At 36.8% G+C, this 25,576-nt stretch overlaps 1 protein-coding gene across 10 annotated transcripts in view; it reads right to left on the bottom strand.

Annotated features, from left to right (window-relative positions):
* Window positions 1-25,576, bottom strand: part of SLC38A9 (solute carrier family 38 member 9) — an 88,578-nt gene that overhangs the window by 18,717 nt on the left and 44,285 nt on the right. For all 10 annotated transcript variants that reach the window (XR_003549473.1, XR_334621.3, XM_006148990.3 and 7 more), the window contains 8 exons: window positions 23,795-23,916; window positions 23,601-23,664; window positions 23,270-23,363; window positions 13,814-13,984; window positions 9,239-9,298; window positions 6,278-6,472; window positions 4,255-4,362; window positions 262-368 (listed from right to left, as the gene is read on the bottom strand). Coding sequence is in view for 8 of the 10 variants with exons in the window: in XM_006148990.3 (XP_006149052.1) it covers window positions 262-368; window positions 4,255-4,362; window positions 6,278-6,472; window positions 9,239-9,298; window positions 13,814-13,984; window positions 23,270-23,363; window positions 23,601-23,664; window positions 23,795-23,916 (921 nt within the window). In the remaining 2 variants the exon portion in view is untranslated. The remainder of the gene's footprint in view (window positions 1-261; window positions 369-4,254; window positions 4,363-6,277; window positions 6,473-9,238; window positions 9,299-13,813; window positions 13,985-23,269; window positions 23,364-23,600; window positions 23,665-23,794; window positions 23,917-25,576) is intronic.

Genomic DNA, 25,576 nt, shown 5'->3' with positions numbered 1-25,576 from the left:
TTAATTTTGTTGTCTATGGCTGTTTTCATAGTCAAACTGGATAGTAGTAACAAAGAACCAAATGGCTCACAGAGAATAAAACATTTATCATCTAAATCTTACAGAAAAGTCTGCTGATACTGCTGTATAGTTTAAATGTAAAAATTAAGATTATGAAACAAAATTACATAATTGTACTCCTAAAATAAAGTACCTCAAATACTGATATAAAAAATTTTTCTTCAGAAGATGAAAAGGTCAATTCCTCAGATAATTACTCACATTATTTGCTTGGTTCTTATTGTTCTTCAAGAGTGTGATAATACAATTATGAATAAAGAAAGCAAGTGTAAGCACTCCAGTCAGCTGTGGAAATTGAAATCTTATCTCTAGGAGAAAAAGAGAAAATAATATTAGCAACCCAAAATTGATGACTAAAGACTAGTTGTCTCTGCTTTGTCCAAGGAGTAAGGATATTAAAACGTGAATTTATGAAGCTCTTCAAAGCTATCATTATACGAGGAAAAGTATTTAAAAGTGAAAGAAATAGAAAATGTTTCCTCTCTTTGGGTACTTTCTATCAGTTATTCCTATTTTAGGTCAGAAAGTTAGTATTTGGCAAAGCAGAATTCAAATTCAGGGTCTGTCTGACTTTAAAGTTCTTCACTTTTCTGACACTTGAATTTTCTATAAAAGTACTTCTAGAAAAGGAATTAAGTAGGGGAGAATTGGTCATTTTATAGTCTTCAATGACAAATTTAAATTTTTAAAAAATTTTTAAAAATTTAAGCATTTTTAAAAAATATTAGAAATAATTTAAATGCCTACGTAGAGGAACTGGTTAGAGAATGAGGTTTTGGAAGTCAAGTAAAGAAATATTTCAAGATGAAGGGAGTAACCGAATGTGTCCCATGCTGCTGGCAGGCTTAGTAAGTATAGTGAGAATTGGTCATCATTGGATCAGGCAAGGTATAGTCAATGGTTTTGTCAAGTGAGGAGGGCAAAGCCTTGGCAGAAGTGAATCCAAGGCAAAATGGAAGATGTTGGAGACAATAAGCAAACACAACTCTCTCCATAAGTAGGCAAGAAAGACTAGAGTGAGATGTGTAAGAGTTTTTCTCATTTTTCCAATTACTTGTATAAGGGGTGATGGAATCTGTGGCACCAAAAACATGTTTTTTTAGAGACAAGAGAACATAAGTAAGTAAGAAAGATTCAATAAGAACTACCAAACTTTGTGAATTCTCATCAGGACAATAAAGATCCACATCTCCAAATTCTGAATCTTGATTAGCCTTTACTGAAAAAAATTTATGACATATTTTCATTCTTGAGAAATCACAATATAACTTACTTATTTCAGACCATAATTAAATTTTTTTTCTGTATTCATGCTAAAGCATGTATACATGCATGAGAATTCAGAAAGAAAAAAAGAAAGAGTGTCCTCCATGGGGTCTAGTCACACCATGACCCCCTTCCCCCAGTTCTCTATCCAGCTGGATCCTGGACACACCACACATGCATGAGCCCAGCATGTATCAGGGAGATTGAGCTGAGGATCTACATGCTATCGGGTTTCTTTTGAGCAGTGCGTTACCACTGTGCCATGGACCATAAATAATTAACACAAACATTTTAGTTCTCATAATCCCTCCTTCATAAAGAAGCAAAGTAGACAAATGGCTTAATATGTACTTAAATATTTATTTTCTTTGCTGTCTTTTAAATAACTACTGTGTCCTTTTCCCTTTTATCTATCTCTAATATATCATTAGTAGAAACTCCTATTACTAAAATTCTCTATAAATCACAATGGGCCTAATTTTAGAAAATGAAATCCTAGACTATTTTTATTGCTCAATGGAAGTTATTTTAAAATAGCTGTTTTTATCAGTGTCTAATTTTAAATACACTCTCGGAGAGAAGAGTGCTTTCCAAGTCCCAGTACTTCCCTTATTCTGATTCTACACTGACTTCAGTCTTTGTGGGCATCTACAAGAAATGAAAAATCAAAGCTAACACTGTGAAATTTCCTAAAAGACAATGATAACCTAAACAACTTCCACTGGTCATCAACTCCATGCTCCTGAAAAACCTGGGAATGTTGTAACAAAAATAAAACACGTGGTAGACATCTACAATTACAGACATTAGAAATTAACACCAGATACTGAGAGACTTAGAATACTAGACTGAATCAACAGTGTTCAACCAATAACAGAATCCTGTACTATTTTCTCACTATTACTTTTCAAGATACTAGTATAATAGTCACTTCTACTTTCTAATCTGTTTGCTTATTTAGCAATATTTAAAAAAAATTTTAAAGAATAATTTTATTTATTTTCATTTTAAAAAATTGCTATACGGCAAACACATGAGAGAGAGAGAGACAGAGAGAGAGAAAAAGTGAGGAAGTAAGTTTCCAGGTCCAGGACTCAAACCACAGTCAGCCATGAAGGATAGGAGTCTAGTGCCCTAACCACCACACCACCTCATTTAGCATTATTTACTCATTGCTCCATGGGCTATTATCATGCCTCAAATTTCTAAATTTGAGCGAAACTGAAGAAATTGACAAGTTATAAACATGGGAAAAAGAGAAGCAGAACATATTTAATGACTGTCATTTTAATTAGTCTGAAAAAGAGTAAAATTAAAAAAAAAAAAAAAAAAAAAAAAAAAAAAGCAAAACCTGTAAGGCTTTCAGTGCTTGCCATAGAGACAGAGAAAGTGAGAAAGCTCACCCCACGTGGGATGGGCATGTCATAATTACTTCTCCATTTCTTTTTCTTTTTAAAGAATTATTACTTAATTTTATTTAGTATTATTATTTTAAAATTTGCTATAGGACACACACACTGATGAGAGAGAGAAAGTAAGCTGCCAGGTTTGGGACTCGAACTATGGTCGACCATGTGGTAGTCTAGCACCTTAACCACCAAACCATCTGCCAGCCCCCCTTTTCCTCCATTTCTTTTGTTGGAGAGGTTTTTGCTACAGAGTGCATGTGCTCACCAGAAAGACAGAGAGAGACAGAAAGCGAGAAGTCACCCCCCAGGGGGGTTGGCCACACTGCAATCTCTTCTCTTCCATTATCCTCTCAGGATCTTGGGCACACACGCACACGCGCCCAGCATGAGTTTAAGCCACCGGATCTGGGACTCGAACCGTGGTCGGCTACATGGGAGTCCAGCGACATAGCCATTACGCCAACTGCTGGTCCCTCTCTTGTTGAGATTTTGGACATGCACACACATGTGCCTGGTGTATTCTTCAGGTGGCCCAGGAGAACCATGCATTGAGTCATGTGGAATCTAGTGGCCTTAACCACCACAGCACCAGTTGTCCCCCAAAATGATTATTTATTTATTTATTTACTTTTAAAGAGAGAGATTTTTGCTACAGGGTGTGTGTGCTTGCTGGAGAGATTGAGACACACAGAGAGACAGAAAATGAGAAATCAACCCCCAGGGGGGATGACCATGCCACAGTCCCTTCTCTCCTTGGTATTATGGGCACAGATACACAGATACCCTGGTAGAGGTTTGTTTTTTGTTTTTTTAAGAAAGGTTTTTGTTATAGGGCGCGTGCACTTGCCAGAAAGACAGAGAGAGACAGAAAGCGAGAAATTACCCCCTGGGGGGATGGCCACAGCGCAATCCCTTCTCCTCCATTCTCCTCTCAGGATCTTGGGCATGCACACACATGCGCCCAGCATGAGTTTAAGCCACCGGATCTGGGACTCGAACCGTGGTCGGCTACATGGGAGTCCAGCGACATAGCCATTACATCAACTGCTGGTCCCCCCCACCTCACCGTAGAGTTTTCAAGCCTCCAGGTCTGGGACTTAAACAGCAGTTAGCTATGTGAGAGTCCAGCGACATAACCTTTTCACCATCTGATAGTCAATTATTTTAACAAGCAGTATTATTTATGTACACCACTGACCATTTTCTGTATCTTTAAAATTTTAGGGGTATACTTCTCAAAACAGTCTAGAGAATGAGTTCTTGAGTTTTCAATTGCATTGTAACACACATGAACCTTAGCTCCCAAGTAGAAATGACAAAGGGCCCTGGTTACTCCTAACTACAAAAATTCCAATGTAATCTCAACTGTAGTCCTATTTTTAGTTTAACAGCAGTGATAAAATTTTTTGGTATAAAAAATACCATTTCTTATTTATGTTAGAATAATAAATAATACTAGTCAATTTAAAGATCATGTTGTCATAATTTATCAGTTCTTTATTTTGCTAAAATAGCTTACCTGGTACAAAAAATTCTGTTGGGATCAACCAATGAAATTCCAAATGAAATCCCAAGCGAATAGCCTTAAAGGTGACAAGGAATATCAAATAGAGAACAGATCCTGTTCCTGTGAGAAAAAAATTCAGAAATCCTTTATCAGCTTTGTATGTTTTATAGACTAAAATAAAGCTTTGCTTCCACATCCTCAGCAAAGTGACTACCCCATTAAAACCCAGCTGGGATCTAAAGAATAAAGCTATGTGAGTCACCAGAAAACAAAACCTCTACAACTATGTAATGGGCCTATGAAGAACTGGATGAAAGTAGCTCATATGTTGTTGAATACGAAACTACTTCATTTACTTATGAGCTAAGTTTAGTGGAAGACATAAGCAGGAAGTCCATTACAAAACTGTAAAGTTATATGAGGCGAAAAGCAACATGAAACTGACTTTTATTCTTTGTACTGGAAGTGTTAAAGACAGTTAGTGGGCTGGAAAAGTTTGTCACAGTATTTAATGTCAGGTGATAAGAAAGTAAAGAAAGAAAAGTAGTGAATGTGGGTCATACACATACTTGAGAAAGACAGTAAACCAAATCATCTATGAATAATCTTACCTCATCTCGAGATGAAGTTTTGACTAAGGAATACTAGGATGGAAAGATTCCATATTCTACTCCCAGGTAGTAAGCACAGAGTAAAGTTAGCATTAAGAGTTTTTTTAGTAAGGTAAAAGTTAGAAGATTATTATTTTTTTTTAGGGACTTAAACTTTGCATTATGGAATAGAGTCAGGGCACTCAGGAAAGTCATTAGATGCTAATTTCTCTAAAAAGCTATAGTTTTGAAAGAAAGGAGAAAGGACAAAAGCAGAATATCCTTAAGAAAGTGGTAAATAATTTAAAAAAGGAAAAAAAGATAAAAGTAGAATATCCTTAAGGAAGTGGTAAATAATTAATCTGGTTGGAAGTCTGGTGATTATTTTGTTCAAGATAGCAAATTCTTCTGTAAGTTCACACGCTTTTAAAAGATTTGTACCATAAGAAGGTTGGCAAGAAAATCAGGAAACCGCAACGAGCTATGTAAACTCTGCTGTGGGTTTGGAGATTAGCTGATTCAGAAAGGATGAAAACAAGAGGTCAAACCTTATATAACCACAACTCTTCATTTTCTATGTGTGTCTATGGCAGATAAGTGAATCCTGCTTTGAGACAGACAAGCATAGAGAAATATCTTTATCTCTTTCTTCGATCTACAGGAAACCCAGCAGCCAACTACCTGCTCCCTTGATGTGATGGATAATCTAATCATTGTATACTCTAGAATGCCTACTGGAAAATAAGATTGACAAGAAGGAGTTTATTTAGGAGTGAGATCTTTATGAGTGACATCCCTGTCTTTAGTTAACCAGGTTCTAGCTTTCACTGGGGGTACCTTTTGTTATTTTAGATAGCATCAAAACATTCCTTTAGGAACATCTGAAAAACAGTTCACAAAAAGGGCCTGTTTCTGTAAGGAGGCCATAGAGTTCAAAGAAAGAAAAAGCACTGAGGAAAAGAGAAAAAGCATGATAAACCTAAGAAGCTTGAGCTAGAGAATGATCTCCCAGGTTGAAAGTCAGGTGATAATTCTAATAATCTTAAATAGAAACTGTATTAAAAAATTCTAAAACCTCCCTTAGTAAGTTCTAATTCTCCTTACTCTTAGAAATGAGAAGTCCTAAAATATCTATGTGGCTCTTTCCTTCTGAAATTCTATTGTATTACCCTTAGTTGTATTCACAGAGGAAATGAGGAAAAATTATTCAGTAAGGTTAGAATAAGAAACCAAATAACTCACATCTTAAAAAGAAAAAAAAGCAAAACAAACTTGAAATGGTCATCTAACCACAAAAGACCAAATTCATATGAAAAAAACCACATGAATGAACAAATTAAACATGGATGAACAGGTCTGGAAGGTAACTCCCTAGCCGGACCATATTTTCACAGAATCCACAATGTAGTCACACAGAGGCTCCATAATTATGTGCCATGGCTTACCTAGGATATTAAACTTGGAAAAAAAAGAAGGAGATTTGAAATTGAGCAGCGGTAGGAGAAGCCCTATTAGGTAAAAGGGCACTGTCCTGGACTTATTCCACCATTTCTCAAATTGTTGGACTCCCGTGTCATTGGCGAAGAGAATCATAGAGCCATTGTCAGGATGGCCACCATTTTCGGCACTTGGACAAATCACTGTAGTAGGAGAAAGCACCAGGTTAGAGACAACCGCAGAGAACAGGAAATGACTGCCCCCAGAGAACAACGCTTGTTCTGCCCACCTTAACTTCTACTAGGAGCACTAAGTTTCACCCTTTTTGGAAAAATATTGAGGATTATTTTTAGGTATATTAGGAATTTTTAACCTACAAATAAATAATTAAAGGTGAGGAAATCTTAGAACATTTTGAGGTGTAACCTTTATCTCACTAGAAACTATAAAAAAAAATAACCTCCCACATATCTCTTGGTTTGACTGTCAGAGAGAAAATAATGTACTGGATGGCATTTGGTCTTATTTATATAATAATATAAGTAGTAACACTTAAGGTTAACTATTGCACTAATAACCAAGACAAAAACCAAAGAGTAGGATTCTTTCAGCAACAAACAAAATCTACAATTTTGGAATAAAAAGCAAATACCACTGAAATAGCTGCTCTGGTACCATGAATGCTGCTATGGTGCCATCAAAACCTAATCACTGGTGAGAACTTAAGAATTTGAATTTTAGCAATCCAAAATAATTCTGAAAGTTTATCACATTTAGGATAAACCTAACAGTCCAGATGATATTCAGAGAACTGGTAAGTCAATAAAATTTTTATTTTAAATGTTAATCTGTAAGTGGCAATTTTTTCTGTTACCAGGTAAAGTACAAAATCAACATTTAATTTTCTTTTTTCTTTTTTAGCATTTTAACATGCACTTTTTTCTTTTATGCTCTGGACAGATGTAAATTAATTTGAAATTGTCTTTGCTAATCATATTAGTTAGGAGCACAGGCTATGGAAGTAAAATGGATGAACAAGCATTCTAAATCTGCTACCTAACAGCTAAATGTCCTTGGGCAAGTTAATTTTTCTGTGCTGTGGTTTCTCCATCTAGAAAATGGAGTTAATAGCTTCTGTCTTATAGGGTTGCTGGAAAACATTAAGAACGATGCTTGTGCAGGAAGTATTCAATACACATAAGCTATAACTTTTTGCATTAACTGAGACAGATTGTCTCATATTGTCGCTCTTTGCCACACTGTTCAAAATGGACATCATAAGAGAAATCAAGAAGTATTGGTTTCAGTGTAAGAGGTTGTTATGCAAAGTAAACTGTGCTGTTGGAGCTCTCCAGGTCATCAATGTGACTGTGACAGTTACAACCTTAATGAAGAACTGACTCTGCTGGAGAAGAGATCCTAGTAGATATTAATAAACTAGCTTCATCAACTGATACCAGAATAACTATGGTAAAGTAATTTTCCTTTTTTATTTCGTCCTTCAAAAATTCTGAGGTCATGGATAGGGCACAAGATATTTTTGCATAATAATTCGAAGGAGTATGTATACTCACAGAAATAAAAGCTAGTACTTCACTCACTCATTTTCTAGTGTTGACAAAAACAGGTTAATTAATTAAGGAGCAAATTAATAATAGCAAAGACTAAAGTGTATGCGTCAAGTGAGAAGGGACTTTTGTTATGTGTCTCCAGAGCCTAGGATAATTCCTCACACATAAAAGGCTTGACAAATATGGGTTGAATGATTGATGTGTACCTCCATCAAAATGACATCGATTTGGTCTCCTTGAAACCTAGACACATAAAAGCTTTAGGTGATGTTCAAGGTTAACGGTGTAACTATTAAAAAGTTTACATTAGCTTTTATATTCACTTTCCTCTTACTGCCATACTTGATTAACTTTGTGCCCAAAAGGCCACAAAGATTTATTTTTAATAAATAAAGAAAACTTTCCTAAGAAACATATTTATTTTTATTTTTTAAAAGTTTGCCAGAGGGTATATGTGCTCACCAGAGAGAGACAGAGAGATAGGAGGACATAAAGAGAGAGAGAGGGAGAAAGCACCCCCTCAGAGGGACATGGTCATGCTGCAATCCCTTCTCTTCCATCTCAATATCCTGTAAGAATCCTGGGCAAGCATGTACACATGCCCGGCATGTTAAGAAATCGTATTTTTTTTTAAAGCCAAAGCCTTAATATACTTTTCCATGTTTACATACTAATTAATCTCTGTTCATTATTAGGCATTATTAGGCAATTTATTATTTTATAGATTACAAATCTGTGTAGCTTATATATTAGTAACTAAGACAATAAATATATCTAATACTAAGTTAATAAAATGAGAGCTATACCTCTAAACATCCCATATGGTTAGCAATGATACAGGTTCTTAAAAATACTGATTATTGGGACCAGCAGTTAGCGTAATGGCTATGTCACTGGACTCCCATGTAGTTGACTGCGGTTCAAGTCCCGGACCTGGTGGCTTAAAACTCACGCCGGGCACATGTGCATGTATGCCCAAGATCCCGAGAGGAGTACGGAGGAGAAGGGATTTCGGCGTGGCTATCCCCCCTAGAGGTTGATTTCTCACTTTCTGTCTCTCTGTCTCTGTCTTTCTGGCAAGCGGATGTGCCCTATAACAAAAAGCTCTCAAAAAACAAATACTGGTTATTGTACAGGCGAACACAGATATCATAGAGTTGTGAGTTTCATAATATGCACTAAACATTGCCTCACTTACATTAATGCTACTGTTTATGAAGTAGTTCTTTTTTTTAAACATACTGATTACTGAATTTAGTAATAGTTCAGTTCACATTTGAGAATGATAATCATTTTTTGTTAATTGTTTACCTAAAATAAGCTGACATATTCTTTCTTAAAACCTTTTTTGGAGCAAAGTGGGGAATAAACAAATAAATTAAATTCCAAATTACTTACCAGGGTTGGTATTATTGGTACTCAGAATAGTGTCTGTGTCATTAATGTGATGAATAAAATCTAAAAGTTAAGGGGAGAATAGAGTTAAACACTGAATGAAAGATACTAAGTCTACTGCCTCTAAGCCTTTTACTTATAACCTCTCTTAGTATCTACTGTAGAGCAGTATTACATAGTTCACCGAACCAAGTCCACAGTACTTCACTGCTAACACAGCTTCACCTTCCAGTACTCTTCACTTACAGGAATGATAATGTCATTGGCTTCACAATCCTGCTGTGGAAAAATTTTACATAACTGAAGATTTTAAAAAACTCAACCAATGAGGCTAAACTAATGGTAGTTAAAGGTCCCAGAATGAAGATCATGTGCACGGTTCTCTCCCTATACCCTCTCACTAATTTATATAAGTATAGCTACAGTCTACATAAAATTCTAAGTATGGAAAACTAACTCACTTGGGAAATTACTTAAAGTTTTACAAAATACAGCTCATGTTTTTACAGACACAGGCTGTATGGTAATTACCATGCTCATATGAAACATCGAGTTAAACTAAGAAAAAGCAGGTGCAGGTATCACAGAGCTTTCATATCCCTCTATAGTGAATGTGAGAATGGGTAGAGAAATTATTCTCTTTCAAGGCTTCAGGGAGTTTACTTCATTCTGTTTGATATTAAACTTTTATAGCCTTGGTAAACATTAATGTCTGTGGCTGTGAAACTTAAATGAGTTGGTAATCAATGCTGGGTTAGGTTTCAAGGTCATAAAAACAAGATAAATACGTGAATTATTGATTTTCACCATATGCGTCTCAGAATAAAAGTAATATAGAATAAAAGTAATATAATGCTCTGGGGTTTTACATTATCTCCAGCGATTATTAGTTAAGATTAGAAGTTATGAATTTTTATGTAATTTCTTGATTCCAAAGTACTAGTGAAAGACTAGTAAGTAAAATCTTGATGCCAAGTGTACTGGGCTGAACAGTGACTCCCTAACCTGCATAATTTATGCCCACCAAATTTATGCCCTCCTCAGAATATGATTTTATTCAGAAACAGGGACTTTGCAGATGTAATCATGTTGAGGTCATATTGGATTAGGGTAGGCCCTAAAGCCAATGCATGGTGTCCTTCTAAGAAGAGAAAAATTTGGACCTGACACACAGAGGGAAGACAGCCACATGAAGACGAAGGGAAAAGCTGGAGTGAAGTAGCTTCTTGCCAAAGAACGCCAAGGATTATAAGCATTACTGGCAACCCACAAAGGCTAGAAAGAGAGGCAAAGAAGGATTCTTTCCTTGAGCCTTCAAAGGGAGTAGGGCTCTGCTGACTGATATCAGACTTCTATCAACGGTTTCCACAATTATGAAAAAATTAATTTCCGTTGTTTTAATTACCACTTTTTGGTAATTTGTTACCATAGGAACATAGTTCTAGGAAGCTAATACATCAAGGCTGAAGAACAGCATGAGAAAGAAAAACACTATAGGTCAGTATCTCTTATGAAAACACACAAAAGTTCTAAGTAAAATATTAGTGCCTGCCCCTTAAAAAAGCAAATTTAATCCAGTAAGGAATTTTAAAAATATATGCATTGTGTTATCCCGGAATGTAAGAATGGTTTAGGGTTGGGCCCATAGCCTAGTGGTTAAGGGAGCCAGATTCCACGTGGCTGACTATAGTTTGAATCCCAGCCCTGGTAGCTTGAAAAATATACTAAGTACATGTGTGGGTGAGCCAAAAAGCTAGGCAGGATCCAGAAATGGAGGAGCAGAGATTGTGGCATGACCACACTCCTTTGAGGGGGTGTTTCTCTTTTTCTCTGTCTCTGTTTGGGGAGGATACATCTCCCTGGCAATTTAAAATTCCCCATCAATTAACAAGAAAAAAAGACCAATAATCCAATAGAAAAACAAGTAAAAGATACAAGATAAGCTATTTAACAGTCAATATAATTAAGAAAAGATGTCAGGCTGGCAGCTGGCATGATGTCAAGGCTTTGGACTCCCACATGGCTAAATGCAGTTTGAGTCCTGAACCTGGTGGCTTGCCCTACTGCCTCCTGGTCAAATTTTTAAAAAAATCAAATTAAATGAATAATTCTTTTAAAAAGGAGAAAAGATGTCTAATGTCCCATCTTACAAGGAGATATACAAACTAAAACCACATCTTGAGTGGCAAAATTGAAGTCTGGGAATATCAAGTGTGTGAGAGGATATAACACGAGGGAACTTTCAAAAACTGTTGGCAAGAATGCGACAAGCACTGCAACAAACATTTGCTACAAGCATGATAAAGATGGGATCAGCAGTTAGCGTAATGGCTATGTCGCTGGACTCCCACGTAGTCAACCGTGGTTCGAGTCCCAGATCCAGTGGCTTAAACTCACGCCGGGCGCGTGTGTGTGCGTGCCCAAGATCCCGGGAGGAGAATGGAGGAGGGGGGAGTGCAGTGTGGCTATCTCCTCTGGGGGGTGATTTCTCGCTTTCTGTCTCTCTGTCTCTCTGTCTGTCTGGCGAGCACACGCACTCTATAGCAAAAACCTCTCAAAAAAAAAAAAAAAAAAAGATGGGACCAGCAGATGGCGAAATGGTTACATCGCTGGACTCCCACACAGTAGACTGCAGTTTGAATCCTGGGCCAGGTAGCTTAAAAAAATAAATAAATAAAATCACGCTGGGCATGTGTGTGCATGTGCCCAAAATCCTGAGAGGGGAATGGAGAAGGCATTGTGGCATGGCCATCCCCCCAAGGAGTGATTTCTCACTTTCTGTCTTTCCGGTGAGTGCGTACACCCTATAGCAAAAGTCTCTCAATAAAGACAAAAGAAAAGAAACAAGCATGATAAAGAATAATTTGGCAATTTCTAGTAAAACTGAAAATGTAAACATCCTAAATTCCAGAAATTTATCTTATAGGTACACAACTTAGAAAAAATCTCCCACATTATACAAAGAGCCAGAAGTAAAGGTATTTAATAAAGCCTTGTTTGTAATAGCAAAATAACTGAAAACATTTATCAACAAGAAAGTAGATAAACAAGTTGTGATATGTTCACATTCCTGAATGCTATAGAAGTGAAAATAGTGAACTATGTATATTAATAAAGACAATGATAGACAGAAAGTAATTTGCAAAAGCATTTGTATAGATTAAAAACATGCAAAACAATATTGCATGTTGCTCATATTTCTGTAGTAAAAGTATCAAAAATATGCATGGGAATGATAAACACCGAGTTTAGAGAAAGGAAAGGATGATTGAAAAGGAGTATATGAGACTTCCTCTATATCTGTAATATTTTATTTTTATAAGAATAGTAAACTAACAAATACAATAAAATGTTAAGGCCCTAAAGCTCATTAGTGCATACACTGGAATTTATATTAAGCATATTTTTGCCATTTGAAATGCTCCATAATTTTTATATAATAAAAATGCTTGTTAATAAAAAAACTTAATTACAACGCTAATCTTATTAAAGTCAGATTAAAAATAGAATTTACCCTCCCACTCAAAGCCTTTTAGGGAAATTAGCTGTTGAGGTTATGTTAAAACCTATTTTGAAATTTAGTGTTCATGTAAATCTAGATTTTTAAATATGTAGGTTTTTTTAAAATACATTCACTCAATTTAATCTGATCCTCTGTAACACATATATTCTTTTTATTTTATTTTATTTTGGTGTAAGGCATATGCACTCATTGGAGAGAGAGAGAGAGAAAGAGAAGATAGTGAGAAAGTACCCCCCAGGGAAGGATGGCCACGCTGCAATCCCTTCTCCATTTCTCCTTTCAGGATTTTGAGTGTGCACACACATATGCCTGGCATGTTTTTAAGTCGCGAGGTCCAGAATTCCAACTACACAGTTAGCCATGTGGAATCCAGCTGCTGTAATTATCACACCACCAGCTAGTCCCTATATGAGATTTTTAAAAAACAACTAAACATATTCTAAGGTCTATCAGTCAGAGAAAAAAATGTGGACTCTTATGCAATATAAAATAAACTTCCTCTATTCAATTTTTAAAAATATTATAAAAAGTATTTGGCTCGAATTTGAAATTCTTTTTAGAAATCAAGTAGCCAATTTGAGCAGTTTACAGTTTTGTGGTATGTAAATAAATGAATTGCATATATTCCATTCTTTAATTTCCTGATTTTAGACTGTAATGGGTTAAAATAGTGATGGAAATTTGTTTCCCCTAGAGTCTATACAACAAATTCTTACCATAACAAACACCAGTGACCTTTATGAACTTTTCTGTTATGCCAAATTTGTGTGGTAAAGATAGAAACAATGCTTTAATTACTGAGTTTTAGAAATATTATATATTAGATACAGATTTGAAAGATTACTTATTTAAAAATTAATATTTGAAAATAAACATACACATAATACTTAAGATCAAAACCTTAAAAAAATGGAATAAAGTATAAATAAGTACAACTATACTTCCTAGAAATATATATAATTACTTCTTACTTAACTTATTCCCAAGTCTTAGAACCTCAGGTTAGAACTAAAACATTATGAAAAGAAATTAACTCTGTTGATAGGGATACTTACTAAAAATGAACTTTCCAGTATTAAAAAGAAAATTCGACATAAGCACCCAATAAACTATCATTGCTCCAACGAGAGATACCAAAGAGAAAAGGAGACTCGACCACTGCCCAAAGGAGCCAAAATAATATTTGCAGACATCTGGATATTCCCAAGTAGTGGTATCCAATGATGCTAGATAAAATAAAGAGAAAGAATAAGACTAGATGTTGATCTTATATTCCATACTCACAATTTGTGTTATCCAAATAAACTCAAAATATTTAACAAAACATTAGAGATAATCTACCACCAGATAGAACATATCATGAAACAGCAGCAATTAAAACAGTATAGAACAGGGACCAGCAGTTAGCATAATGGCTATGTCGCTGGACTTCCATGTAGTTGACTGCAGTTCGAGGCCTGGACCCGGTGGCTTAAACTCATGCTGGGCACGTGTGCGTGCATGCCCAAGATCCTGATAGGAGAATGGAGGAGAAGGGATTGCAGCATGGCCATATCCTCCTGAGGGGTGATTTCTCGCTTTCTCTCTGTCTTTCTGGTGAGTGCATGTGCCCTACAGCAAAAATCTCTCAAAAATAAAAAATAAAACAGTATAGAACAAACATAAAATGAAATAAAGCAATAAAATAGTACAGATAATCTGAGAAACAGATTACAGCATTACAACATTTTATAATTAACAAAAGCAAGATAAACAAAGGTTAGGTAAATATCAGTAAGAGACAGAAAACATTACTTAATTTGGCATATTTAGATACAATAAAAATATAAAGAAAAGTTTTCTTGAGTAATATGTTATACCACATGCCAATTAAAATTTCAAATAACTGATTATGAATTTAAAAAATTAGGACTGGAATAATGAGAATAAAAAATAATCTGAAAAAAATTGAAAAGCTATTTGATGATGATGATGTGGATAGTAATGTCTTTGTCTTGACTGATATGCATAGTAATCATGCTGGAAAAAGAAATGTTATATACGGTAAAGATAGATGTGATTAAGTGTAATATAAAAAAAATTAGGACTGGCCCTGTAGTGCAGTAGTTAAGTATAGTGCATAAAGAGCTGGATCCTACCTAGCCAGCTGCAGTTTGAATTCTAGCCCCTTGTAGCTTGGAAAACACACTGGGTACATGTGCATGGGCAGGTGTGCCCTAAATCCTGACAAATGGAAGAAAACAGATTACAACATGACTATGCCCTAATAGAGGGTGCTTCTTCTTTCTCCCTTCCTTCTGTCTCCACAAGCACATACACCAATACAAAAAATTACTAAGAAAAAATACTTTTTTCATTAAATAGTAGAAAAGTTAGAAAACATATGTAGAAATAGAACATGAAAGCTTGTCCTTTTAAACCAACTGTAGAAACAGAAATTATGATGGAAAAAATAGGCAGATACACACTGCTGCTATATAAAAGTCATTCAAACACCAAACGTAAAAGAAATTTATAAGGAATTATAAATAGGGCTGGTTGTGTAGCCTAGTAGTTAAGGGAGTTGGATCTCATATGGCTGACCCTGGTTGGAATCACGTCCCTGGTCACTTGAAAAATACTCTGGGTGTGTGTTCATGCATGCCCCAAATCCCAACACAATGTACAAAAGAAGGGATAGTGGCATGAACAAGCCCCACTCTGTCTCTGACAAATGCACCCACCCTCTTTCAATTAAAAAAAGTAAAGGCAAGAAATTGTTTAGCAGATCTATAAGAGTACCAAGGGAATTGTGGGTAAATAGGAAAGAAATATAAACACAATTAAAGAAAAATGTACTACTTTTCAGGTATTAAAATGAAGCACAACGAACAAAATGATAGGAACACACAAAATTAACAGCAAATTTCAAAGAAGCAGCATCATTCATTCATAGCTGATGCCACTATAAATGAGTACAATTCTTAGAAATAAATTTAGAAACTAATCATGTAGAAATTTGGTTTAAGAAAGTAATTCAAAAGAACATAGGAAGTATCAGGACCAGCAAATGGAATAATGGTTACATTGCTAGACTCCTACATGGCTGACTGTGGTGCGAGTCCCAGATTCGACAGCTTGAAACACTCTGGGCACATGTGCGTGCATACCCAAAATCCAAGAGAGGAGAATGGAGAAGGGATTATGGCGTGGACATCCTCCCTGGGGGGGTAATTTCTTACTTTCTGCTTCTGTCTCTCTGGTAAGAACATGTGCTCTATAGCAAATATCTCTTTCAAAAGAAAAAAAGGAATATAGAAAGTATGCATAAAATATTTTTAGAGGACTATTATCCAGAATCACAAAAATCAAGCAATGACTTAATCCTATAAAAGTATGGCAGTAATTAAGCAAATACCACAGAGTGCAATCATATAATCGTTAAGAGATAAAAATGGTGATTGCAGAAATATAAAATTGACTAAAAAAATAAGAAATAAAGAAGACGAAACTGTAATACAATATAAAACATGCCTTGATATATTGGGTTGTCAAAAAAGTCATGACATATTTTTATTTTTCTATGCAAAAACGTGTCAAGACTTCTGACAACCCTATAGAAATTAATGTATGTGTATATAAAAAGAAATATTTGTATGTGGTAGCATTATTATAACATTAAACATTTCTTTGTTTCATCTTTTGATGTTCAAAAAAAATCTACGATAGATAAATATAACTTGTAAGACATTATTTTACTTGTCATCAAAGGACATATATTTTTTTTTTTGAGAGGATTTTTTGCTATAGGGTGCGTATGCTTGCCAGAGAGACGGCGAGAAAGTGAGAAATCATCCTCAGGGGGGATGGCCATACCACAATTCCTTCTCCTCTGTTTCTTCTCGGGATTTTGGGCACACATGCACACACGCCTGGTGTGAGTTTTAAGCCCGGATCCGGGACACCAACTGTGGTCAACTATGTGAGAGTTCAGCAACATAACCATTATGCAACTTGCTGGTCCCAAAGGATACTTTTATTTTATAGTCTATACTCCTCTATAATCCCATCCTTTCAACTTTAAATAATTGTTGTTTGATGACTATTCATAAACAGAAATTCTTTCCTTCCTGAAGCAAAATACAACAATTAGTATATGGCAGGAAGCAGTGATGAAGCTTGAGAAGTTAAGGACATTTGAACACCATAACTAACATTTAGACAAAGAATGTGAGAATAATATCACGATAGAAAATAACTGCTTCAGGAACCAGCTATGTTGCTGGACTCCCACATGGTCGACCGCGGTTCGCATCCCGGACCCGGTGGCTTAAAACTCACGCCGGGCACATGTACGTGCATGCCCAAGATCCCGAGAGGAGAATGGAGAAGGGATTGCGGCGTGACCATCCCCCCTGGGGGGTGATTTCTCGCTTTCTGTCTCTGTGTCTCTCTCTGTCTGTCTGGTGAGCACACGTGCCCTGTAGCGAAAACCTCTCCAAAAAAAAAAAGAAAGAAAATAACTGCTTCAACAACTCTTCTAGTTCATACCGGAGAAAAGAGAAAAGTGGTATGTGGATCAGTAGGACCACTGAGATAACTGTATATGCCCCAAAATATTGTTCCCACTCTACACTGGCATTACACTAACACCATTTTTATAGATGCTAGGGTATCCAGAATCAAAAGAAACAACCAAAGAAATGAAGGAAAACATCTTATTTCATTGAACTTACTATTAGCCTATAAATATCCAAAGAAGATTGGACGTAGAGGGACATAGAGAATAATCTTATCTAGAGACACAGCACAACAGTTTCTCAATGAATGTTGGATAATAATTATCTCCTTCAATAGGAATTATATAATGAACTGATGTTTTGATGAAAAGGTTTCATTATAACTTTCAGACAAGGTCTTTATAGACTTGTCTTTCTTTGTATTCCTTTTAACTGCCACAGAAAGTGTGCACTAGCCACAGAAAAAGAGAGAGAGAAAAAGAGAGAGAGAGAGAGAGAGAGAGTGCCCCCCAATGGAGTATGGCCATGCCACAATCCCTTTTTCTCCATTTATCTATCCTGTTAGGATATGGAGGCCGCACGCACACACCAGAGTGTTATTCAAGTCACTGGAGCTGGAATTCAAACTGGAGTCAGCCATGAGGGATCCAGATCCCGAAGTATAGCACATAACCAATGTGCTATAGGCCTGGATTTGTTTTTTCCACAAATTAGTTCAAGCATGGACCCCACCCTGAAGGCATGAGGCTTTTAAAAAGGTCCTGGTTGGGACCAGCAGTTGGCATAATGGCTGTGTCTCTGGACTCCATGTAGCCGACTGTGGTTCGAGTCCTGGACCCAATGGCTTAAACTCACACCAGGTGTGTGTGCGTGAATGCCCAAGATCCTGAGAGGAGAACGGAGGAAAAGGGATTATGGCATGGCCATCCGCCTGGAAGGTGATTTCTCGCTTTCTGTCTCTCTGTCTCTCTCTGTCTTTCTGGCGAACGCACGCTCCCTATAGAAAAAACTTCTCAAAAAAAAAATCCTGGTTAACTGATTATCTTTTAGGATGATTTCCAATGAAGAACCATTTCTGATGAAACTCTTTCTTTTAAAGCTTCTATATCAACCAGTAGATGGCATAGTGGTTACATTGCTGGACCCCCAAGTAGTCAACAGTAGTTCAAGTCCTGGATTCAGCAGCTTGAAACTCATGTTGGGCGTGTGTGCAATGCGAGCCCCAAATCCCTACAGGAGAATGGAGAAGGGATTGCAGCATGGCCAACCAAGGGTGTGATTTCTTGCTTTCTATCAGTCTCTGGCGAGTGCACGTGCCCTATAGCAAAAATCTCTCTAAAAAGAAAAAGATAAAAGAAAATATCACATCCTCAATTGGTAGGTTATACGTACAACTCTTAAATTTTCTATCAAGATCTTCATGGTTTTAATTTTTTAACATTTAAGTCTTTAAACCATCTAGAATACTTTTTTTATATGACATATCAGATAGTTTTTTAATTTTTCTTTTCTTTTTTTTTTTCAAGTTTTGTCATAGGGCACATATGCTTGCCAGGGAGTAAAGAGAACACAGAGAGGGAAAGTGAAAAACTGCCCCCTGGGGGGATGGCTGCTACAATCCCCTGTCCTCCATTCTCCTCCTGGGGTTCTGGACACGAACACACATGCACCCAGCATGATTTTCAAGCTGCTGTGATCAGCCATGTGGGAGTCCAGAGCCATAACCACCATGCCACCTGCTGGCCCTGATAAGGGTTTTTTTTTTTTTCCCAAATGGATAATCAGTTGAATAGGCAACAAATATCACATAATGTATGAAATTCTTCATATATTCTGAGAATTTATGTTCACCATTCCATTCTGATGATCTATTTGGCTATGCCTAAGACATAGCTTTCTCTTTTATTATAGTGGCTTTATAGTATATTTTAGTATCTGATAAAACCGATTCCTACACATCTTTTTTCTTTCTCATAATTTTCTTGGCTTGGCTTGGATATTCATTTCCCACAGTAACTTTTTTTAATTGCTAGGAGGAGCATGAACTTGATAAACTGAGAAATAGGGGGAGAGAGAAAGCACTTCCCAATAAAGCATAATCATACTGCAATTCCTTTTCCTCTATTACCCCATCCAGTCAGGATTTGGGACACACATACACGCCCATTGTTTTTAAGCTGATGGGGCCAGGATCAGAACTGTATTCGGCTGTATGGGATCTGGCTCCCTTAACCACTAAGCTATAGGCTGGTCCTTCCCATATTAACTTTATTTACTTTTGCCCAAGTCTAAACTGGATTTTCACTGAAATGGCACTTTATTGATATATTTTACATTTGTATAATACTAAGTCTTCCTATCTAAGAACATGTATATTTTTCTCATTTCTTCAGTTCTTGGTTTTTGCGCTTAGATATGATTTTATATTTTTCTTCATGCAGATATGTTTTTCTCTTGCCAAGTTCATTTGTTTTATTTATATTTTATTCATTTATTGTTTTTCTTCAATTTGACCAGAGAGAGATGGAGAGAGAGAGGGAGAGTGAGAAAATAAGCTGCCAGGTCCAAGACTTGAACTGTGGTCAGTCATGCGGGACTCCATTGCTTTAACTACCACATCATAGGCCGGCCCCATTAAATTCATTTCTAAATTCTTTAGAGTTTATTGTTACTGTGAATGTAATACATTTTTTTCTGCTTTGTAGCTATAGTTATTGATTCTTAAATGCAACAATTTTTCAAATTTTCTTGTTAATTCTACTAATACTAATTCTTAGCATTTCTAATAAAATGATCTTTTCTGCTAATGATGTAATTATAAGTCATTTCTAGTTCTTAAATTATTTAATTTTCTTTTTTTGCTCTATTTCATAATACTGCCACAAAACTGAACAGTCATAAGCATGACCATGTTTTCTTGACTTTAATTAAAGTGCTTAGGTCTAGCTGCAGCAACACAGGCAGTAGTGTATTCATCTGCAGTGCTGGAAGCCAGATGGCTGCCTGTGGGTTCAGATCCCAAGTTGACCTGAAACATGCTAGTGTGGAGTGCCCAAGGTACTGACAAGCTTAGAAGGCTAGGAGGAGAGAAGCACAATGTTATAAGACCTTCTTGTATATGCTGTCTCTCTCAAGAAAGAAATAACATTAAAATAGAAGGAGCTATAGCATTTCATCATTTGAGAATGAGTCTAGTACTGGTTCAAGGATGAACAGACTTTATTATGTTTAAGTAGTGCCTTTAACTTAAGAGTTTAAATCAGGAACAAGTATTGAATTCTATTAACTGCCTTTTTCAGTATATATTGATTTTATTATGGATTTTTCCTTCAATTTGTTAATATAGTAAATTATGTTGGATGTTTTAATAATAAAACATTCTAGGCCAGCAGATGGCATAGTGGTTAAGGCTCTGGACTCCCATATGTCTGAGTGTAGTTTGAGTCCCAGACCTGGCAGCTTGAAATTCACTCCAAGTGCATCCTGAGAGAAAAATGAAAGACAAGGGATTGTGGCATGGCCATCCTCCCAGGGGGTGATTTCTCACTTTCTGTCTCTCCGGTGAGTACAAGTACTATAGCAAAAATCTCTTTAAAAAAAAAACAAACAAACAAAACAAAACAACCTTCTTATATCATTTGAATAAACCTTACTTTAGGCATAGGGCATTATTCTTTTAATACACTGCTGGGTCTATCTGATAATATTTTATAAAGAAATTCCTTCTATATAGTTTTTATTTCTTTCTTTTTGGTAATGTCAGTCTTTGTATTAGAGTTGTGTTGCCTATGTAAAATGAATTTATAGAAGTCTATCTTTTTTTTTTTTTTTGGAGAGGTTTTTGCTATAGGGAGCGTGTTCTCTCCAGAAAGACAGAAAGCGAAAAATCATCCCACGGGGGATGTCCACACTGCAGTTCCTTTTCCTCCATTCTCCTCTCAGGATCTTGGGCATGCATGCACAAGCTCCTGGTATGAGTTTAAGCCACCAGGTCTGACACTTGAACTGCAGTCGACTACATGGGAGTCCAGCGACACTGGCATTATGCCAACTGCTGGTCCCTACAGAAGTCCATTTTTTAAAATGTTGTGAAATAGGTTTTTTTTTTTTCTTTTTCTTTTTTTTTGAGAGGTTTTTGCTATAGGGTGCGTGCGCTCGACAGAGACAGACAGAGAGACAGAAAGCGAGAAATCATCCCTCAGGGGGGATGGCCACGCCGCTATCCCTTCTCCTCTGTTCTTCTCTCGGGATCTTGGGCATGCACACACACGTGCCTGGCGTGAGTTTAAGCCACTGGGTCCAGGACTCAAACTGCGGTCAACTACGTGGGAGTCCAGCAACATAGCCATTACGTTAACTGCTGGTCCTGTGTAATAGTTTAAGTAATATGAGAGTTACTTAATTCTTCAATAGTTAAAGGGAGAATTCAATGGATGCTATGTTCTCATTTTAAAAGAGACCCTGGAGGGCCAATAGATGGTGCAGTGGTTGAAGTGCTGGACTCCAACACTGTTGAATGTGTTCTGTATCCCAAACCCAGTGGCTTAAAAATCATGCCAGGTACGTCTGTGCACATTCCCAAAATCCTAAGAGGGAAATAGAGGAGAAGGGACTGAGGCATAGCCATCCACCCAGGGGGTGATTTCTGACTTTTCCTCTCTCTCTCTCTCTGGTAAATGCATGTGTCCTGTGGCAAACAAACAAACAAACAAAAACCCTGAATTAGGTAAGATACATACTTACTACATATGTTTAAAAAGATCTTCCAAGTTAGGTAAAAATTTTCTTAAGAAACCAAAGCTAAAATAACTTTTTCCCAATTATGAACTAAGATCTTCACTTAAGACTTAAACAATTGTCCTCCAGTAACTAAGATCAGATTTGGTTAACAGAAAAAAGAAAGTTCTTTAAAGAAAGAAAAACACTGTAGACTAAGCGTATTCTGTTGATTCATACTTGCTAGGATTCAATAAAATAATGCACATCTACTTAGGTCATAAACTACAATAAAATAACCTAAAAAATCATGTTTTCCTGATCCAGAATTTATAATGGTAACTAGAGATAATATGTTCATACAACTTTAAGAATTCACCATAAAAATTTCTTTTTGTATTTTTGTAGTTATAGTTTCTACTTTTAGGAGAGTCTAATATTTAGGTATTTTGGTATGAATAAGTCAAAATGAATCATCATTAACTGATAATCATAAAATTCTAAATTTAGTTCTGGTTAAGGCTTTATATGACTTTTTTTTTTCTTTTTTAGGTTTTTGTCATAAGGCATGTATGTTTGCTGGAGAGAGAGAGAGAGAAAGCAATAAATCATCCCCCCCTCCCCAGGGGTGAGGGCCAAGCCACAATCCCTTGTCCTCCATTGTCCTCTTGGGATTCAGGTCATGCATGCACACATTTCAGCATATTCTTCAAGCTTTTTTTCCAATCAGCCAAGTAGAAGTCCAGCTCCCCAAACACCATGACACCTGCTGGCTCCTCTTTTTATTATTCTTAAGAGGTAACTAGCACTGAAGTGAATGTATTCTGCAAAGAACATTCAGTCTCCCTGAATTTCTTTTTGCTTTTTTTTTTTTTGGAAGAGGTTTTTGCTACAGGGCATGTGTGCTTGCCAGAAAGACAGAGACAAAAAGCGAGAAATCACCCCCGAGGGAGGATGGCCACGCACAATCCCTTGTCCTCCATTCTCTTCTTGGGATTTTGGGCACACACGCCCACGTGCACAACATGCGTTTAAGCCACCAGGTCTGGGACTCAAACTGCAGTCAACTACATGGGAGTCCAGCAACATAGCCATTACGCCAACTGCTGGTCCCCAGTCTCCCTGAATTTCAAAGGCAGTCACTAATTAGTTCAGTTGAAAGCTATGAATTAGAAATTCAAATCTTTAGGCACAAAGTGGATACCCAACACACATGGAACATTAGTGATCTGCCTCAATGGGAAATACTTATTATGATTTATTACCACTACTCTATTTTCACTGTCAAAGTCTTACATATCATGGTTCGTGATTTCACTACTCTGTAGCAGCAATAAAGTGTTAAAAGGCCCATCAGCATGATGACACATATTCCAGTAGTAAATCCAGCCTGTTTAAAAATAAAAATATAAAACAACATATAATTATCATGAAGGAATAAATTTATATGCAACCATATTACGTTACATTAAACAAGCATGACAAAAACCTGACAACTAATAAAAAACTGAATATAATAATCTATTTTCTTAAATAAATTTTATGCAGATTTATTAAAATGTCTCTTGTAAAACTTAGATATAGAAAAAAATATTTAAGCAAAAAGTATGCTGAAAAATAACATTACCTGTTTTATGCCCCAAGGAATACTCAGAATCGATGTTCCCATCATGGTATTCCAAATCATAAAACTGAAAACACAGAATAATAGCTGTAAAAATATTTAGGTTCAACATTTTAATTAAGAAAAAAATGAAAATATCAGTAATTTTCATCCATATACAGGTAAAAATCATGCTCCAAAAAAATAGTTTTACTCACATGGTTACTAAACTGGTGTTTTTACCATATCCTTCAGTATAACTTTGAAGTTTATAAGCAGAACCCAATGGACTATAAACATAACACTCTTCTGGTGCTGGTACTACATGGTCTGGGGCAATCTGGTAAAAAAACAAAACAAAAAAAAAAAAAAAACAACCACAGAGAAATGTCAGAACAAGTAAATGTGCAAAACAGGATATTTCCTATATATTAGGGTACCTGACTCCAGACGTTTTTCTAAAAACAAACAAACAGTATGCATCACCGACTAATGAATCAAACAATTCCTTTTTAGGCCTAATTGCTAATGCACAAGTGGGAGAGCACTGTTGTGTGATGGCCGAGGCCACAGGGGAGACCCATGTTTGGTGGTTGGCTCAACCTAAACAGGCCAAGCATGGTGGTATATACAGCTGTAGTCCTCAGTGACTGGAAGGCTAGGGCAGGAGGATCATGGCACGAGGCCCTATCAAAAGTAAACCCCCACCAACACCATATACAAAGAAGCAAGTTTATGTAACTATCAAAATATTTTTCTTTTCATTTTCATGAAAAAGAAAAAAGAGCCAGCAAAAATAGAGATTAAAGATATCTAGATGGAAGAGAGTCTGGTTTTAAGTGAGGGGATTTCAAGAACCAAGTGGTCACTGAACTATATGGTTTTTTTTTTTTTTTTTTTGAGAGATTTTCACTGTAGGGCGCGTGCGCTCGCCAGACAGACAGAGAGAGACATAGAGACAGAAAGCGAGAAATCACCCCCCAGGGGGGATGGTCACGCCGCAATCCCTTCTCCTCCATTCTCCTCTCAGGATCTTGGGCACGCACGCACACGCGCCCGGCGTGAGTTTTTTAAGCCACCAAGTCCGGGACATGAACCGCGGTCGACTACGTGGGAGTCCAGCGACATAGCCATTACGCTAACTGCTGGTTCTCTGAACTATATGGTTTTAAAAAACAGGTAAGTGGGGAGTATGTTGTGACACAGTACTGAAATGTGATACTCTGTGAACCAATCCCAGTTGGGAAGGTTCCTGGTTCATGGCTAAGATCTCCCTGAGGACACAGGGAATGCACTTGCCCATGATCCAAGGCTAACTGAAAGCTGGAGGTGGATTATAGTATTGAGACTCTTTTGGGGGTTTCCTCTCTCCTTTTCACTCTTTCTCTCATCTATGAAATGAACAAATAAGTAAACTTAAAAATATATATAAAAGGATAGGTGAAGGGACCAGCAGTTAGCGTAATGGCTATGTGGCTGGACTCCCATGTAGTTGACTGCGGTTTGCGTCCCAGACCTGATGGCTTAAAACTCATGCCGGACACGTGTGCATGTGTGCCCACGATCCTGAGAGGAGAATGGAGGAGAAGGGATTGCGGCGTGGCCATCCCCTCTGGGGGGTGCTTTCTCTCGCTTTTTATCTCTCTGTCTCTCTCTGTATGGCGAGTGCACGCACCCTATAACAAAAACTTCTTTTAAAAAAAAAAAGGATAGGTGAAGAGCTGATACTATAAGAATGGAGGAAAATATGGAAAGTCAACAAAGGAATAATAAATATAATTAAGAAAAATGCAGGACCAGCAGATAGCGTAATGGCTATGTTGCTGGAATCCCATGTGGGCGACTATAGTTCAAGTCCCAGACCCAGTGGCTTAAACTCACGCCAGGCACGTGTGCGTGCGTGCCCAAGATCCTGAGAGGAGAATGGAGGACAAGGGATTGTGGCCATCTCCCCTGGGGGGATGATTTCTCGCTTTCTGTCTCTCTGTTTCTCTTTCTGG

The sequence above is a fragment of the Tupaia chinensis genome, unplaced genomic scaffold (assembly GCF_000334495.1).
Source record: "Tupaia chinensis unplaced genomic scaffold, TupChi_1.0 Scaffold000251_1, whole genome shotgun sequence".
Taxonomy (NCBI): Eukaryota; Metazoa; Chordata; class Mammalia; order Scandentia; family Tupaiidae; genus Tupaia; species Tupaia belangeri.
Note: the sequence above shows the minus strand (reverse complement) of the source record. Positions and strands in the feature narration are given on the sequence as shown.